This window comes from Phyllobates terribilis, unplaced genomic scaffold (assembly GCF_046119375.1).
Source record: "Phyllobates terribilis strain yellow unplaced genomic scaffold, ASM4611937v1 Scaffold_7__3_contigs__length_470593459, whole genome shotgun sequence".
NCBI lineage: Eukaryota > Metazoa > Chordata > Amphibia > Anura > Dendrobatidae > Phyllobates > Phyllobates terribilis.
In genome coordinates this window covers 83,819,003-83,839,032 of record NW_027362767.1, presented here as the reverse complement: position 1 = coordinate 83,839,032, position 20,030 = coordinate 83,819,003, and the positions used below count along the sequence as shown (strand labels likewise).

General features: G+C 43.0%; 1 protein-coding gene across 5 annotated transcripts in view; it reads right to left on the bottom strand.

Annotated features, from left to right (window-relative positions):
- Nucleotides 1-20,030, bottom strand: part of SMOC1 (SPARC related modular calcium binding 1) — a 301,635-nt gene that overhangs the window by 109,906 nt on the left and 171,699 nt on the right. For 3 of the 5 annotated variants that reach the window (XM_073638909.1, XM_073638911.1, XM_073638908.1), the window contains exon 5: nt 4,931-5,020. In XM_073638909.1, coding sequence (XP_073495010.1) covers nt 4,931-5,020 — 90 coding nt within the window. The remainder of the gene's footprint in view (nt 1-4,930; nt 5,021-20,030) is intronic. The other 2 variants (XM_073638912.1, XM_073638910.1) reach the window with 1 other exon arrangement.

Below are 20,030 nucleotides of genomic sequence, written 5' to 3'. Positions count from 1 at the left end.
CCACAATACTCAGCAACAGGAAGCTGCACAGGGCCAGGTATATATAGCAGGTCCAATCAATCTCAATCAGGGCGGGAACAATCAGCAGGGCAGGTGATGATCTCTATCCCAGACGAAGTTCATATGGTTTCAGGCAGGAGTTAAACAAGTTCCGAATAGCTCCACAGCAAAGGAACAGACTAGCAAGCAATGGGTCACAGGTTTAAATCCTAACACTCTGCTGGGTGTTCTCCTTTTTTTTGTTGTACTGGGAGACATCTGTCTTTTGGTTCGTTCTCCAAATTGGGGTCGGCGGTGTCGGAGGAGGAGAGTTTTTCCGGTGATTTGGAGAGAGTTTGGACTAATGTACGTTGCAACCTGCAAGAGGCTAACAAGAAGTATTTTGACAGGAAACGTAAGGAGGTTTTGTTTACTGTGGGTGACATGGTTTGGTTGTCCTCAAGGAACCTGCGGTTGAGGATTCCCTCTAAAAAACGGGGTCCTAAGTTTGTGGGTCCATTTAAAGTGCTTCAAGTTGTTAACCCATCTGCGGTTAGGTTGGATGTTCCCACCTCCTGGAAGATTAATCCTGTGTTTCATGTTTCCTTGTTGAAAAAGGCGAATGTATATGATATGGATGCCACTGTCTCAGTTCCTCCTGTGGTGGAAGACTGCGAATATGAAATTTCACGTATCTTGAATTCTAGATGGCATAGAGGGAGAGTACAGTATCTCATCTCCTGGAAGGGTTTTGGTCCCAAAGATAACTCCTGGGTAAGGGCGGATGATGTCTCTGCTCCTAGGCTTGTTGGAGCTTTCCACAAGAGGTTTCCGTATATGCCTGGGCCTGGAGGATCCAGAGGATCCTCTTAAAAGAAGGGGTACTGTTAGAACCCTCCTGTTTATTTTTTCCATCTGGTGTTTTGCGGTCACGTGACCATCTGCCTTTATATTCCAGCTCCGCCTTTTTGGCTGTGCTGGACTTCGGTGTTCTTTGACTGTTTTGCTAGCCAGGTGCTTCTGTGCCTATATCTCTCGGTTCGCTTGGTCCTTTTGGGACCTGTAGTACCTTTTTGTCAGTTTATCTTTTGTGTTTCTGCAACAACCTTCTCTGTTCAGGAGGTGTCCCATTTTTGTTCCAGTCCTTAGTTCTTTTAGGGACCCCTTCCCTTTATTCTATAGGTCTTCGTTCAGACTAGCCTAGGACTAAGGCGGGTCTGGTCGCTAAGAACAGGCAACCTGCTACATCGTAGGGATTCAGCTTAGTCTTACTGTAGGGAAAGCTTTCCCCTTCTTTCCTTAGTACTTGTTTGCAGATCATAACACATGTCACTCGAGCACCCGTGATACTTGGTGTATACCCGATCACTCGATGCAAACTCAAGTAGCAAACAATTGGGCTCAACACTAGTTGCCATATTCTCATCATTGTTTTTACTTTACTTTTGAAAAAATCCCAACCCACCCTAACCCCAACCCTAACACAACCCTATCCCTAATCCTAACGCTACCCTAACCCTAACACAACCCTAACCCTAATCCTAGCCCTAACCCAACCCATACCCTAGCACAACCCTAACCCTAACCCAACCCTAACCCTGGAAAACAAATATTTTTTTTATTTTATAATTTTTATTTACATAGAGGGGGGACAAAAGGGGGTTTCATTTATTATTTCTTTTATTTTGATCACTGTGATAGGGTTTATCACAGTGATCAAAATGAACCAATAGGGAAAATTCCCTGTTGTTGCCGGGAACCAGCCGGCAGATCTCGGCGAGCGCACTGCGCATTCGCCCGACATTTTTTTTCAGCCGCAAGATGCCGGAGGCAGGGGGAAGACCCAGGGGGTGATCAGAGGATGGCGGAGGTACAGGTGGGCTTGGGGGGCTTCATTTCTCTCTCCTCTGACATGTCTATCATGTCAGAGGAGAGAGAAATGATTGTAAACCGTGGGCACACTTTTTTTTTGTGATCGCCGTTATTCGATGAATAACGGCGATCACATGACAGGGGACCCTAAAATACCGGCCCTGATCATATTCTCCGGGGTCTTAGCGACGCATTTTCATGGCGCTGAGGAATAAGTACCCTTAACTGCCGCTGTGAAAATGCGTTACGGCGGTCGTTAAGAAGTTAAGTCAACAATAGATAAATATTTGCAAAAAGTAGAACTTTAGAGTGGATTCCTGATGAAAACAAGTTAGGGCATGTGGCCAGGACATCTAACAGAGGAGGACCCAACAGTTGGACCCTCAACAAGTATACAACTTTAATATATTTCAACAAATTTTAAATGAAAACTCCCTTTTAAAGAAAACCTACCATGTTCAAGGAGCTCTTTTTTATGTAGATGATACTGTATGTACTCTTTAAACTGAACCGATTGAGAAACTAGTGATTCTCTAAGGCTAGGGACACACTGTACAGCAGTGCTTTGATGGCCTGCATTTTATTCCATTACATATGGCCTGCATTGTATGTGACCAAATATAACCTGACCAGGAGGGAGGTGATTTCCTGAGTCCAAAAATGAACCTGCCCATGTGCTGAGAACAGGAAATTGCTGACCTATAGGTCATTGTCACTTTTGGAAACCATCAAGTGGTGAAGAAAATGAAACAAGAAACAGGTGTTCATCACAATTCCATGGAAAGCGACAGTTCGAAAGCTACAAGGCTTGGACTTTATGCGTATTTTACCTGGACTATGTGTATAATGAGCATGGATGTGAAATTTTGTAAAGTTATTTTGATTTGTTGCATGCTTTGAAGACTTTATACAATTTAATTTCAGATTTTGGGTCCTTACAAGACCAACTCATGAAGGATTACATAGCTCCTACTGAAATTAAAAAGGACACTGGAGGTCATTCGGAATCAAATGCCACAGACTACCTAACATGTTGTATGGAAAGATTAATGCATTTTACTTGTAAATTAAATGGAATCTATCACCAGGTTTTTGCTAACTCATCTGAGAACAGCATGATGTAAGTGCAGAGACGCTGATTCCAGCAATGTATCACTTACTAGGCTGCTTACTGCAATTTTGATAAAATCCCTGTTTTATCTGTTCAGATCTAGCAGTTCTCTGAATACTGAGCTCTGTATAACCCCTCCCATATCAGTGATTGGCAGTTTTCTGTGCATAGGCAGAAGTGGTGGAGGCGTGGCTAGACTACACTGTGTGCAGAATTATTAGGCAAGTTGTATTTTAGAGGATTATTTTTATTATTGATCAACAACTATGTTCTCAATCAACCCAAAAGACTCATAAACATCTAAGTTTAATATTTTTGGAAGTTGGAGTGGGTTTTTTTTAGATTTGGCTATCTTAGGAGGATATCTGTTTGTGCAGGTAACTATTACTGTGCCGAATTATTAGGCAACTTAATAAAAACCAAATATAATCCCATCTCACTTGTTTATTTTCACCAGGTAAACCAATATCAGTGCACAAAATTTAGAAATAAACATTTCTGACATGCAAAAACAAAAAAAATAGTGATCAATATAGCCACCTTTCTTTATGATGACACTCAACAACCTTCCATCCATAGATTCTGTCAGTCGCTTGATCTGTTTTCGATCAACATTGCGTGCAGCAGCCACCACAGCCTCCCAGACACTGTTCCGAGAGGTGTACTGTTTTCCCTCCCTGTAGATCTCACATTTTATGATGGACCACAGGTTCTCTATGGGGTTCAGATCAGGTGAACAAGGGGGCCATGTCATTATTTTTTCTTTTAGACCTTTACTGGCCAGCCACGCTGTGGAGTAGTTGGATGCATGTGATGGAGCATTGTCCTGCATGAAAATCATGTTTTTCTTGAACGATACCAACTTCTTCCTGTACCACTGCTTGAAGAAGTTGTCTTCCAGAAACTGGCAGTAGGTCTGGGAGTTGAGCTTCACTCCATCCTCAACCCAAAAAGGTCCCACAAGTTCATCTTTGATATCGGGCCATACCAGTACCCCACCTCCACCTTGCTGGCGTCTGAGTCGGAGTGGAGCTCTCTGCCCTTTACTGATCCAGCCTCTGGCCCATCCATCTGGCCCATCAAGAGTCACTCTCATTTCATCAGTCCATAAAACCTTTGAAAAATCAGCCTTAAGATATTTCTTGGCCCATTCTTGACGTTTTATCTTATGTTTCTTGTTCAAAGGTGGTTGTTTTTCAGCCTTCCTTACCTTGGCCATGTCCCTGAGTATCGCACACCTTGTGCTTTTTGACACTCCAGTAACGTTGCAGCTCTGAAATATGGCTAAACTGGTGGCGAATGGCATCTCCACGCTTGATTTTCCTCAATTCATGGGCAGTTATTTTGCGCCTTTTTTAGCCAACACGCTTCTTGCGACCGTGTTGTCTATTCGCCATGAAACGCTTGATTGTTCGGTGATCACGCTTCAAAAGTTTGGAAATTTCAAGACTGCTGCATCCCTCTGCAAGACATCTCACAATTTTGGACTTTTCAGAGCCCGTCTAATCTCTCTTCTGACCCATTTTGCCAAAGGAAATGAAGTTGCCTAATAATTAAGCACACCTTATATAGGGTGTTGATGTCATTAGTCAACACCCCTCCTCATTACAGAGATGCCCATCACCAGATTTACTTAATTGGTAGTTGACTCTCAAGCCTATGCAGCTTGGAGTAGGACAACATGTATAAAAAGTATCATGTGATCAAAATACTAATTTGCCTAATAATTCTGCACACAATGTACATGGCAGCAGGTTTACTAGTCCACTAGTGATAATCTCCTGCTGATAAAACTTTTATCAACACTTCATCAAGCAGCCCAGTAAGTTACACATTGGTGGAATCAGGGTCTTTGTCTCTCCATTATGCTGCTCTCAGATCAAGTGGTAAAAGATGCTGACAGATTCCCTTTAAATTATTATTATTATACAAGCAATATTAATTTGAAAAAAAAAAAAGTTCTCTTACCATCTCCTTCGATTATTGGTCGGGTCTCCATGGTAGGTGTAGGTTTGGATCCATCATCTGAATTTAGGGTTAGAAAGAAACGAAAAGAAACTACCATTATTGAGGTAAATGCTATCTACTCTGCAGAATTGTTGAATAGTTTGGGTTTTGCACGTGGCCCGGCCACGTTAACACATAGAAAAAACACACAAACAACAAAATACTAAATCTATGTATGAAAATGTTATTCGACAAAAGATCTTTTCTCCACAAATGAAATGCATTAAATATCTTGATCAGTGAGATAATGATTGGCAAGTTGTACTACACTTATCTGACCATGATGTAGTGGTAATCTTTAATCCACGGGGCTGATGTGTTTTCGATTCATGCAGAGTAATATTATCTGAGAAGACTGTCATTCTGCTTATCTTTATCACACATGGCCGCCAACTATCTCAGATTGAAAAGGGCATATAATATTTACATATTCCCAAGCCTACGATAATATTCAAATTCATAATTCACTCTGCTGTGTGCTGGAATTTGTGCCTAATGTCCACCGGCCACTGTTCTGAAATTCTGCTTTGTTTCTTGGGTTTTCTGACCTGTTTTATCTTCCTTAGTCTAGTGATCTTGATTTGTTTTTGCACCCCTGAACAGTTTTTACTTTTCCGACCTGATTTTGCTCCTCACTTTGCTTACCCGGACTTACAAACCACTTTACCTGCTGCCTGACCACAACGTCTGATTTCTCGGAGACCGCACTGTTGACAGTCGGTTATGGCCACAATTTATGTAGTTGCTGAATTGTATTCCTGATCTTGCTGACTGCCGTTTGTCAATGACTTCTGTCCTCACCCTCACCTCTCATCCGATGCTTCTCATGCAATTTGGGAAGCACGGTGACTCAGTGGTTAGCACTGCAGCCTTGCAGCACTGGGGTCTTGGGTTCATATCCCACCAAGGACAACATCTGAAAGGAGTTTGTATGTTCTCCCTGTGTTTGCCTGGATTTCCTCTGGGTTCGCCAGGTTCCCGCCCACACTCCAAAGACATACTGATAGGCAATGTAGATTGTGAGTCCCAATGGGGACAGTGCCCATAATGTTTGTAAAACACTGTGGAATTAATATCGGTATATAGGCAAGTAAAATAAATAAATGTATCCATATTCATTGGTGTCCAATCTTAAGAGATCTGATTGTTCAGTCAATGGATAGTATACGGCAAGTATTTTTTCTTCTTTCCTGAATAAAGCAGCAATAATAAAATTAGCCCACTGGCAGCAATTACAAAGGACAGCCTTTATTTGCCATAACTCATTTACAGAGTAGAGACATGGGCAGGGACTCACAATCGCGGTCGCAGCCAGTGCGACCATGACCCTGCCCAGGAGGGCCCGCCAACCTCAGCACCTACTTCAGTTACAGTAGATGTGCATCCGAGGATGCACATTCAGCTGAAGTATATTGCAGCACATGGAACCTCCGACTCCTTGAGCTGCAATAGACGCCGCCAGTCAATCAGCTAATGTTGGCGTGCCAGGTATTGGCGTCTCGTGGCAATGATGTAATGCATCGTCATAGCATGCACACCGATGTCAGCTGCCGTCTCCTGCGCCAGCTACAGGAGAGGGCACCGCATATCAAAGGAGCGGAGGAAGATGAAAAGAATGTGGGTTTTTTTTTTTATATGCAGAGGCAGAATGGGGGACATATATACCAAGAAGGGGGACATATATACCAAGAAGGGGGACATATAAATTGGTGTGAAAAAGTGTTTCCCCCCTTCTTGATTTCTTATTCTTTTGCATGTTTGTCACAGAGAATACTCTGTGGACTGACGACACAAAAGTTTAATTTATTGGAAGGTGTATGTCCCATTCCATCTAGCATAGAAGTAACACAGCATTTCAGAAAAGGAACATCATACCAACAGTAAAATATGTTGGTGGTAGTGTGATGGTTTAAGGGTGGATTTGCTGCTTTAGGACCTGGAAGACTTGCTGTGTAAATGGAACCATGAATTCTGCTAGCTACTAAGAAATCCTGAAGGAGACTGTCCGGCCATCTGTTAGTGACCTCAAGCTGAAACGCACTTGGGTTATGCAGCAGGACAATGATCCAAAACACAACAGCAAGTCCACCTCTGAATGGCTTAAGAAAAACAAAATTAAGACTCTGGAGTGGCCTAGTCAAAGTCCTGACCTTAATCCGATTGAGATGGGCAGCACGGTGGCTCAGTGGTTAGCACTGCAGCCTTGCATCACTGGGGTCCTGGGTTCAAATCCCACAAAGGACAACATCTGCAAGGAGTTTGTATGTTCTCCCTTTGTTTGCTTGGGTTTTCTCCAGTGTCTCCGGTTTCCTCCCACACTCCAAAGACATACTGATAGAGAATTTAGATTGGGACAGCGATGATAATGTATGTAAACCGCTGTGGAATATGTTGGCACTATATAAAAATAAAGATTATTATTAGATGCTGTGGCATGTCCTTAAAAAGGCGGTTCATGCTCGGCAACCCTCCAATGTGGCTGAATTGCAACAATTTTGCAAAGATGAGTGGCCAAAATTCCTCACGAGCATTGTAAAAGACTCAGTGCCAGTTATCGCAAAAGCTTGATTGCAGTTGTTGCAGCCAAGGGTGGCTCAATCAGTTATTAGGTTTAGGGGGCAATCACTTTCACACAGGGCCCTATAGGTTTGGATTTCTTTTTCCCTTAATAATAAAGACCTTCAATTAAAAACTGCATTTTGTGTTTACTTGGGTTATCATTGTCTAAAATTTTAATTTGTTTTGTGATCATTTAAGTTTGACAAACATGCAAAAGAATAAGAAATCAGGAAGGGGACAAACACTTTTTCACACCACTGTATACCAGGATGGGGGACATATATAACAGGAAGGGGCCCAAGATGGGGGTCATATATATCAGGATAGGGCCCAGAGTGGGATATATATATATATATATATATATATATATATATATATATATATATATATATATATATATATATATATATATATATATATATATATATATATATATATATATATATATATATATATATATATATATATATATATATATATATATATATATATATATACACCTTGAAGGGACCCAGGATTGACCAACATATATACTTGGAACGAGTCCGGGATGGGGGACATTACTACATAACGAAGGGGGGCAAACACGTTTACCTTTATATGATTTAGAATGCTACAAGGGCCCATATATATGACCAACATGCAGGGGGCACTGGTCCAAATTTTGCACTGAGGTCCATCAGACTCTAGCTACTCCACTGAACATGGGGTGTTTGCCTTCCTCTGGATCAACATGTTACAGTAAGTCTATTGAGTTCAACCAATAGTGTAAGTCTACCTTCAACCTTAAAAACTATGAAAATATGACCTAGTGGCCCATATTGCAGCAGCTGGCGTGGACCATTCATACCAGGTTGCAATCCCTTGGGTAATCGCACAGACTGCATCTTCCTAAAAACTTGCTGTAGCTGGTGCCTGCTCACATCATCTCACCCTCTTTGGAGAAGACCTGGTTGGAAAAGCAATGGCTTAGCTACTATATTAGAATTCCATGCAACCTCTATCCCACCCAACAAGACATTCAATAACATCATGGTCCTCTGTAGCTCAGCTACAAGCTTCGGGGTTTGTGACTCAGCGTCCTATCCAAGGACACCTTTGCAGAAGGCCACTCTATCTCGTCAGTCACTTCTCTTCAGGATCACACTATCCCTGGTCTTTAGTCTCCTCTCACTTAGAGTCACCCTTATATGCAGCTCTGCTCACTTTACTCTTCAAACCCTATCTAACCACCTATCAGAAACACAGCTATTTTCCCTAACACTATCCCACTCCTGTGGGTTAGTCCCAAACATTAACTGTTTCTTACACTTCAGTCTGTTGCTGGGCAGACTTAACCTTTCACACAGTTCTATGCACACATTATAATACCCATCTCTATCATGCATTAAATTACTATACATTACCAACCTTAACTCTATCACTAACAGCATATATTACAATTCACATTATACACAAACTACACTTTACATTATACAACACAGTTCACATTACATTACAATAACACATTTCAACACAATTCACATTACATAATATTTACAAAAGACGCAGGACACAACTTCACATATCACTAAAACTTGTTTCTTCAAGGGGAAAACGCGGTCAGCCTGTCCATACCCTTACACAGCCACCGGATTTATTCCACTTCATCCAAACCACAATGCACAAGAAAACACTCTGGCCCTGTGTCTAACTTGGTTAGTGAATATTTGGAAGAATCAATTGGTAAGTTTTAGAAGCAAAGTAGACTATGATATCAGCTATATCACAGAAAATCACAAGTTCTCCCCAAAGGAGCTGAAAGATGGATATTGCTCTTCAGCATCTGCTTTTCCAATATTTTGTATGATTAAAGAAAGTCAGAGGGAAAGATCTAAACCTTTCTTATAATGATGATTTGATTAAACCTATATACCAATATAATAAATTACATCCATACTACTAAAAATACAAGACTTTGAGGCTGAGCCAAATTGCTGTACCTGAAGTTGGCATTTGAATTACAAAAACCAGATTAAGACGTTGATGGGCCTTAGATACACTCAAGTTTCTAGGCCCTGAAGATTTCAATTGCGTAGTTTTAATATTTAAAACTTATGTGATAGGTGCAATGACTCAGATTGACAAACGAACATGAAACATTAATGACGAAATCTGCTGCATTATTTTGTCCTCCTTACTGGCAAACACATATACACATGCCGCAATGTATGATTTTCATGGACTCTCAGAATATAACACAACTGAGCTCTCACATGGTTTAATGCAAAAATAATTTAATCAAGTTGTCCTGTGAATTCCAGAATTTCTGGAAGTTAAGTCATTTGTTGTGTAGGAAGATAACATCCCCCATGCTTCCTAAAATGCCTGCTATCCATGCATCCATCCATGAAGCTCATCAAGAGAATGCCAAGAGTGTGCAAAGCAGTCATCAAAGCAAAAGGTGGCTACTTTGAAGAACCTAGAATATAAGACATATTTTCAGTTGTTTCACACTTTTTTGTTAAGTATATAATTCCACATGTGTTAATTCATAGTTTTGATGCCTTCAGTGTGAATGTACAATTTGCATAGTCATGAAAATACAGAAAAATCTTTAAATAAGAAGGTGTGTCCAAACTTTTGGTCTGTACTGTATGTGTTATCCATATATATTATACACACATATATATATATATATATATATATATATATATATATATATATATATATATATATATATATATATATATATATATATATATATATATATATATATATATATATATATATATATATTTTACACCCCGGTACAGTCACTGCCAAACTCCAGGATTACAAAAGAAACTAACTGCCACCAATTGTTTATACAATCAGATTGGACACCCGTTACAGGTAGCGTATGACTTCAGGGATGCGGTTCATAGAGCAAGAGGAGCAAAGATATTAAATTTTATATATTTAATCCAAAAAGTAGACAGTGTTTATAAAAATATACTAAAGATGCTACAAAAGGGGACAAAATAATACAGTATAAACAATCACATAAAATAAGGATTAACAAAAAAAAGTACTAAATGTGTGTCACAAAAATGGCGCAGATTGTAGTGGAGGGAAGGAAATGGTACCGAACCACAGTAAACTGTGTCTTCCAGGACTGACAATGACAAAAACTCAAACTCTGATTTTATTAGATCAAGGTTACACCCACATACCTCCCCTTGGTGAGCTCATATGGGGGCTGGTCATGGGATGTGGCTAGATCTTTGAAAATTATGGGATCCCCAACTTTCAGGATATCTTAGGCCCTGGAGGTCCCAGGAGTAAGATATTAATATGTTATATTTCCGATCATGATTTTAGCTATAAATAGGAAATATGGCAAATATAATGTTAACCCTCTGCCCGATATTAACTTGGGGCTGATCGGCAGGCCACACAGAGATGTAATTGATTGCGTTACGCTTGTCACGACGCTGAAAATATATCTCCCAATATTGTAGGACCTACACATTTCACAAAAACCCCACTATTCATAACTGGAGTCAGGCTCAAAGCAGTCTGTTTGCAGTTCTCTGAACATAGGGGCAAGGGCGATAAGACTTCTCTACAGGCCATAAATCTGTTGCCTCCCAAATTCTTCTGCAAGCTGTGTGTGGACTTTGTGTCTACGATCCATCAGATAACCCACTTTAATTACTTATTCACAGCAGGTGGATCCCAGCTGCACCAGGGCCATGTACAGTGTCTTAGCGTGTGCGCTCTTTTCCCTTATATTGAAGATTGAAGAATGGCTTCATCATCAATTGGAGCGTGACAGTAGGTTTGACTGACATTATGCAAATGTGTTTTGGGGCCTTAAGGGTGACTTCACATATCTAAGTTTCACAGTCCATGTATAGGCCGCGGTTTTTGGACTGGCAATGGGTCTTCTATTTAAAGAAGTCAGCAGCCTCACAGGCATATTTAAGGCTGTTGAGTTTGGGTCAGGAGAATCATGGCTTATCTGGAAATTGTGGTTTGGACTTGTGAAGCTAGCATTAGATTTAGACCAACACTTTTTTGTCATGTGAAGTCGGACTAAGAAACAGCACAAGGAAAGTCTCTTCCTGGTACATTCTCAGAGTTAAGGGACAAATGATATATGAGGAGGGGTGTACCTAGGTTGTGATGTTTCAGGGGGCTACTGACCCTCGTCCATATAACAGGATACATTCTATAAATAACATATGATATTTAGCATGGCCTTTTGGAGATTGAGTTATTATGCCTCCACTTCCATCAAATATCTTTAAGAGGAAAAGCTCTCTACTAATATACCAAAGCAGAAAAGGATCCCGGCACTCATGTGTGAAGAGTCAAACATTTATTCACATCAGCAAAACGTTTCAGCTCCACCAGAGCTTTTGTCAATTGTCTCCTAATAGACTTGAGCCATAAAAGCTATAGAAATGGAACAGGTAATGCACTCACCAACAGTGTTGCTTGATAATAGTCCTGTTTATTCGGGATTACACATGTGGAGTGGTGGTGCAGGTTCTGGGGTGCGGGGGGTAAGAGGACAACGGCCACTTCGCGCGAGTCCTGCCCTTCAACGGGTCCACTATCACGTAGGAATAAACAGGACTATTATCAAGCAACACTGTTGGTGAGTGCATTATCTGTTCCATTTCTATAGCTTTTATGGCTCAAGTTTCACTATATATGGAATTTGCACCACTTGGCTCGCATGCACATGGCTAGTGCCCTGTCTACGTAGTTTCCAGGCTAACACTCTTTCATATGCATAGTGCAGCGATTAGTGCTCGACAATTGAAAGCTGCATAGTGTGACTGGTGCCTTACTATCTCTTTTCACATGCTCTCCTAATAGACTTACATGGAGGGCATACATAGGAATCATGGGGCCACTTAGCAAAAGTCTTAATTGGGCCCTCCTTACAAGAAAATATTTTAGTGGAGTGGGAGGGGTCATGGAGAAAAGATGCAGCCACAGAAGGGCATACCTCCCAACTTTTAAAGACAGAGGGACATGTATTGTGGCATTTATAACAGCAATAATTTCCCTACTGAAGCCCCTTAGTGTACCCCCCACTATACCCCTATAAAGTATGATGCCCCCAAATTTCCACCACAAACTTTATGATACTCTTACAGTGAAATCCCACACTGTTCCCACATATGCACTGGATGATGCTCTCACAGTGCCCCCCCCCACACACACACACACACACACACACACACAGTATGATGCTCATACAGCCCCTCCTACAGTATAAGCCTCTAAAACCCCCTAGATTAACTGACTTGTGGCGCCCCTGCGGGTTCAGTCGCCACATAGGTACTACATCTCACCCAGAGATGTGGTATCCCACTCTCAGGTAAGGAAGGAGTACTGCCTGGGACCCACCCACCTGCATCCAACATTACACCATTCCAGACCAGCAGGCGGGGCAAGATGCTCTGGCTTATGCTCAGCCCTGTCCCTGGTTGGAAGTGGGGGAAACCGAGAGAGGGGGAACCATGTAGTGGGTGTGGGTGGAGGAAGCAGTACAGGGGAGCACTTTGAGTAGGAGTATAAAAAAAGGGAACCATCTTGGGAGAGTGAGTTCAGTCAGAGGAGAAGGAGTGGGAGCAGGAGCTCTGTAGGAGCTCTGCTCAGAAAGAGAGGAGAGAGGAGTGGGCCTAGACCGAGAGGCCCAGGCGGGCAGGCTGGAGGAGGACGGGAGCAGAGGGAAGGCTCCAGGAACAGATGGGATCCCAGGGGCACGGCGAGTGCAGAAGCCACCTGTGCGCCCGAATCTACAAGGACGTGGAGGGATCAGGTCGCAAAGGGGACCGGCCCCTAACTAGTGGAGAACTACAAGGCTCAGCTAGGAACCGGAGGCTACTGTACTTTCAGGGTGCAGCTGCTCACTACCGCAACTATATCGCCAAAAAGGTGGCCGCATAGGATTCAGGGGACTGCACTTTGCCCGCCAAAATCTGAGACTACAGGCTTGGGACGCTGGTTGCGAGGTGCAGGGCAGGAGGGTGAGAGCCAGCGCAGGAAGACGACCGAGGAAGGCACACAGAATGGGGTCCCGTTAAGTATTCCTGAGATACCTGGGAAATTGCTGAACCCCTCCCTTGGTGAACATAGGACGGCGTGGAAGGTTACCCTGGCGCTGGTAACTTGGAGTCTGACAACTGTGAGTAAATCTGAAGACTGTACCCCCACTGTGTCCTAGAATTATTATCTGTGCCATCACCTGCATTACCCTGCACCAACCACAGGTACCCCTATAGAATCACTACATCCTGCCCTGAACCAACTCTGCTGCATCACCATCAGCTCCAGAGGATCTGCACCGCAGCGGCGGCCCATATAGCCACATACCACAGGTGGCGTCACGAACATTATATATAAAAACTTTATTCCTTCCCTTTTATTTTCCCCTTTTATTGACCCCCCTGGGTCACGGACTGGGTCACTGCCACCGTGACATCCCCCAGCATCGACCGGCCTGGCTACCGAGTACCCCACGGCCCAGGGGGCGCGTCATACTCACATCTTAAAAAAATAAAAACTACTTTCCTAGATCCATTCCCCAGATGTGGTGTTCCAATTTGTGCATGTGTTTGGACTGAGGCTCTAAACAGCAGGCACAATCTAGTGATGTGATTGGTGGAATGGTGTAACAGGGAGCCTAGTGCTCTCTGTTTTACTATTGTACTTAACTGTATCTACGTCCTGAGGATTTAGTCATTGTTTAAATTGAGACGCCAGGTGACGCGTTGTGTTGTCAGTAGATGCTGACCCCAGGGGTCAGGTGAGCTGACACTAAGAGTCAAATAGGGGAATGTTCAGGGCTCCACCAGGCCACAATGCCCTCACAGGTTCACTGGCCACTCCGGGACCAGGGGACAATGTACAGGGAACTGGCCACTCCAGGACCAGGGGACAATGTACAGGGAACTGGCCACACCAGGACCAGGGGGGTAGCACGGTGGCTCAGTCTTGCAAGCGCTGGGGTCCTGGTTCAAATCCCACCATGGACAACATCTGCAAGGAGTTTGTATGTTCTCCGTGTTTGCGTGGGTTTCCTCCGGGTTCTCCGGTTTCCTCCCACACTCCACAATGTAGATTGTGAGCCCCAATGGGGACAGTGTCAATAATGTCTGTAAATTTACTGAATTGTAAAGTGCTGCGGAATATGTTGGAGTTATAGAAATAAAAAGATTATTATTATTATATGTTCAGGGAACTGGTCACACAAGTAATAGGCTGAGTGCCATCCAGCAGGTGAACTCATTATACCAAATGCCTGCCAGCATGCCTGCATGGAGGGTGAAGGGAAACCATGCAGGAGAGCTGGAAATGGTGTTGCATTGGACCGAGAGAATCATTACATTATTTGATGCAGGCAATAAATGTTTCAAACATGCAGGATAATTTTCTGCAACTGTGGATCCTGAGCCTCCTGTTTGATGGTGTTTGGTGAATGGGGGACCAACCCTAATTTCTGTCTATTCAAAATCCATTACATACATCTGAACATGGTTGTGTCTGCAGTATGGATATCTGCAAGCCCTTTCAGATCTGTAAGACGGTTGTAGAAATTTCTGAAACAAAATCTGCTGCGTGAGAATTGACCACATTTTTGTCTTGGCTGGTGAAACTGTAAAACTAAGTTATTTAGAAGTGACGCACATGTTTTTTTTTCCCAAGAATTCGATATTGATAGTCATTAGTATCAGATTGTGGGGTCTGATACTCTGCACCCTCTTGATTAGCTGTTTGAAACTACTACGACGCCTGGATTTCTACTGAGCTGGAACAGCCCAGCTCCATACACTGTATAGTGGCCGATTCTTTAGTGCAGTTCTATTTAAGAAAATGGGAGCTGAGCATGACCACTACACAGTGTGCAAAGAAAGGGTTTTCCGGCTTCCTATTCTGTGTACAACCAGGTACAACTGGTTGGAGGGGTTGTTGGATGTTGGACCCCCACCGATCTGATATTGACCTAAGTCCTGGAAAACCTGCTTTAGGCTATGTGTCGACTATGCAGAAATGCTCCGGATTTTTCCTGAGCGTTTCTGCATCTCCCCTGGCAGAAAAAATGCATGCGGATTGTACATGTGTTTTTCCTGCCAGGGACATGCGGATGTGAAGCGTTCTTCACATGCATTTCCGCATGCGGGTTGACAAGCGCTTTCCAAGCGATTTTAGCATCACTTGGAAAGTGCTTGTCAACTTGGTCACACTATATAAATCCATGCAAACGGCATGGATTTATATACTGTGACCCGAGAGAATGTATAAAAATAAAAAATAAATCTATACTTACCTTCCGATGGCCCCCGCAGTCTTGCTTCACTCGGTGCTGACTGCCGGCAGATCGCGGTACACTGCACTGAAGAACCTGCCGTCACATGACTATGATGTCAGCGCAGGTCCTTCAGTCCATCGCGATTTGCCGGCATGAGAGGAGAAGCGCACTGGGGGCCGCCAGAAGGTAAGTATCATATATATTTTTTTTAATTTTATTCTTTTTTTTTACAGTTTTCTATGGTACCCGGGTCCGGAGGAGAGTCTCCTGTCCTCCACACCTGGGTACCATCCGCACATTGGAACGCATGGAATGCGCATCTACATATACAGTGATGCGTAATCCATGCGTTCTAATGCAAGTCAATGGCGGCGAAAATGCAGCACTTCCGCAAAATAATTGGTAGTATTGCGTTTTTTTCCGCAATGATAATCCGCAGCGGAAATTTCAGCAGCATGTGCACAGCACATGCGGATTATCATTGGGGGACATGGCAGACCTTCTACCATGCCTTTTTTAAGCGTTTCTGCAGCGTTTTTGCCGCTGCGGAAACACTTAAAAAAATGCATCGTGGGCACACAGCCTTAGGCTTCTGCATTGTGGGCACATAGCCTTACTATATAGTGTATTCTATCTACTTAAGTTTCAATTTTATATTAGTATGTAGTATATACTGGATCACACAAAAATGATCAATGAAAAGGAAAAAAAACAGTGTGTCTAAAGCAGTTTAGTTGATCACTTCCTTGTGTTCGGATACAATATATGTGTCTCCATGTAATTATGGAAATATTGACACATTTTCGAACAGAAAATAAAAAGTGTAACAAAAAAAGGCAAATACAATATTGTCAAAAGCCAAAACTTGGGAAAAAAGAAAATTACAATTTCTTTGTGTTTTTTTCTCAGCTGCTTTGTTATTGTATGGCTTTCCATACGCCAGCTCTACAGATGTGAAATTAGCATGCAATAAGGATGGAATAGGGAACAATTCTCTGGGCTTTGTAGCACTCACAAGTGTGTATTTCCTTTTTTTTCTTAACACACAGTGCAGGTGCATGTTGGGGAGAAAAGAGACCAATTCTAAGGATTGCGAGTGCAATGCACTGACTGTGCTTAATTGTGACAGCAATTCTTCTTTTCCCCTCTTCTGATTAAAAGCCAGGCGAGGGAGACAGCGGGAAGCCATCTCGACCCCTAATGGCACTATTGAAAGCCTCTTATGTTTGCCTTTTTGATTCTTGATTGACAAATTCACTGTGTGTCTCAGGCAAATGCAGCCATAAGAACAATATTCATTGGCTCTGACTATTCTTGCATGGGACTTTAGAAGAGAGAAATACAAATGCACAAGCTTTCTGAAGTCAAACAGAGTGAGAAAGAGAGGACTGGGGAGTTCACTATAGAGGAGTTAATTCTATGGAGTGTACAATGTGTATTCTGATAGGGCACAAAGAACTTTCTCACCCAGGTCCTTCAATAGCATCACGCCAAAAGTCTCTGTGCACACACAATTCATAGCATCACTCCTGGAGCAAAACTTGTCCCTTATTCCTGAGTATACAGGGACATGACAAATTATTATTGCATCTTTTTTAAGTACTAATCACTACAATAAGAAGTCATTTACAACATTTCTTAATAGTTGATCAAGAATATTGATGAATATCCATGTTTATGCTGAAGTTAAATATTTATGCATATAACTAATAATGTCTACAAATTTGCAGTTATATATATTTTATATATATTTAGTTCACATCCGGTCACCATTAAAGCAACCTTAATATCTCATTGTCCCCATTGCCTCATTCCAGAAATCTAAGGTTTGAGTAGTTTGGTAGTGGGTGTCCTCAGTTAGATCTGCTTGATATTAGGCAACATTGTATTCACCAGTGATTCTCATTACAGAAACCTGTGTCTTGCTATTACAATTTTAGTGTTCCTAAAACCTGTCTATGGTCTCCAGGATGTCTCCTGTCTGCCTGCAACTTCTAGTATGTCTGCTACCTGTCTTTGGTCTCCAGGACGTCTCCTCTCTGCCTGGTCTTCCAGAACCTCAGCTACCACCCAGTACCTCTGCTACTTAGCTAGTCTCCAGGACGTCTCTTGTTTGCCTGTGGCTTCCAGTAACTCAATTATCTGTTCCCAGTCTCCTGCGTGCTTCACCGACGCTCATGTGCCCACCCAGACCTTGGGCTTGGAAGATCCACCTCACCAGGTGAGTCTAACAGGCTAGTCTTTGTTATAGGATCTCTTTTAAAAAATAATAATACTCTTAAATGAACTGTGGCAATAAGCGGCTATAGAAAAGGACTGCTTGGATGAGTTTTCCTTGTATGATTGCTTAGACAATATTTAGTATTACACTTTCATTTACTAGATTTAGATTTAACCTCGAAATACTTTTAGCAATAAATAATTGCATTTTTCATAAATCAGCAGCAGGTTAAAGTCTCTGTCTGACATGGCAGCTATTAGCTGTGTCCATCACCCTGATTTTGTATGATTAATCATGGCCTGTCACTTTTTCCCCAAAACAGGAACACCTCCAGCACTTTCACACTATTTAAACTATGAAGTAAATGATGAGGTCTTACATTTGGCACTGCTACCTGGCAAGATCCATATTAAAGTATACAAAGCTTAGGGGGTATTCTAAAATTAGGCGCCACAGGATTAGGCAGCCCATAAAAAAAAGAGTAACTATACTTACAGGTACCTTGAATGCTACTAGCTTACAATTAGTTATACAAATACGTTAAAAGTGTAAAGGCCCGAATGCACATTAGACTAAAATCGGCCAACCCTCTCCATATTGGTGAGATCGGCCAACAGGCAAATGTGAATTGGGGCCTCCTGTCTCTTCATCCAGACTGATGCTTTCGGAGGAGATAAGGGTCGGGCAGCTGGAATGTTAACACCTGGCCCTTTTTGGTGTCTGGCAGTAGTTTTCTCCGCTTTGAAAACAGATGAACGTTTACCTGAGCTGAACGTTCATGTGCAGGAGAGAAACAGGAGAGATAGCCGTCATCCGAACGAGCATTCACCCGTCAGATATCGAATGCATTTCTCCCACAATCAAAACATAAAGTATGTATAATGTAAGTGTCTGATTGCTGGGCTTCCACTGCTGGATCCCCTCCAATCACCAAAAACATTGTTGAGCTATTCAAAATGTATGGAACTAAATGTAGCTAGCCAAGAACAATCTTCACCAGTCTTATAGACTTTGATTGGGGCAGCACTATGTATGTTCCATTCAAATGAAGGACATGGGATCTCAAATTTCATGATTGTGAGGTTCCAATAGTGAACAGTTTTGATTGTGGGACAACCCTTTTAAAGAAACGTTTCACCCAAAAAATGCACACCCAGTTAAGCCTACTGTAGGGCGAGAAGGAGTGGCGTATGACAGCCATCTCGGGCCCTGCACTAGAAGTGTGTGGCGCCCCTGAGGGTTCAGTCGCCACAGAGGTACTGCACCTCACCCAGAGGTGTGGTGTCTCCTTCTCTCAGGTAAGGAGGGAGTGCTGCCCGGGACCCCAACACCCGCATTCAACACTACACTACTCCAGGCCGGCTGGAAGGGCATTATGCACTTCTTCTGCTGCCCTGTCCCTGGCTGGAGTGGGGGGAACCAAAGAGAGGGGGAACCAGTAGTGGGTGTGGGTGGAGGACGCAGACAGGGGAGCACTTTTATAGGTGTATATATAGGGAAGCCATCTTAGTTAGTTAGTTAGTGAGTCAGTGTGGATTCAGTGAGAGAAAGGAGGGGAGCAGAGTCTCTTCAGGAGCTCTGCTCCATGAGTGGGGCCTAGTAAGAGAGGCCCAGGAGGGGAGCAGAGGAGTGAGGCTCCGGTAACATAAGGGATCCTAGGGGGTATGGTGAGTGCAAGACGGCACCCGTACGCTCGAATCTGCCAAGCGTCGGAGGGATTAGGCCGCAGGAAGGGAATCGGTCCCTGGACCAGCCGTGTTACTCCAGGTCTCGGCTGGAAAACGGGAGGCTTCTGCACTTCCATGGTGCAGTTGCCACAGTCTCACCCTAGTCACCGTGAAGGGCATCAAATAGGTCCGGGAACTCTAGGTTGCCCAGAGGGACTTCAGAGCACCCGATCGGGACTGTGTGTGGGGAAGCGCAGGGCAGAAGGGAGAAGACCCAGCGCGGGAAGTCGGTCTAGAAAGTGTAAGGCAGCGCTAGTCATC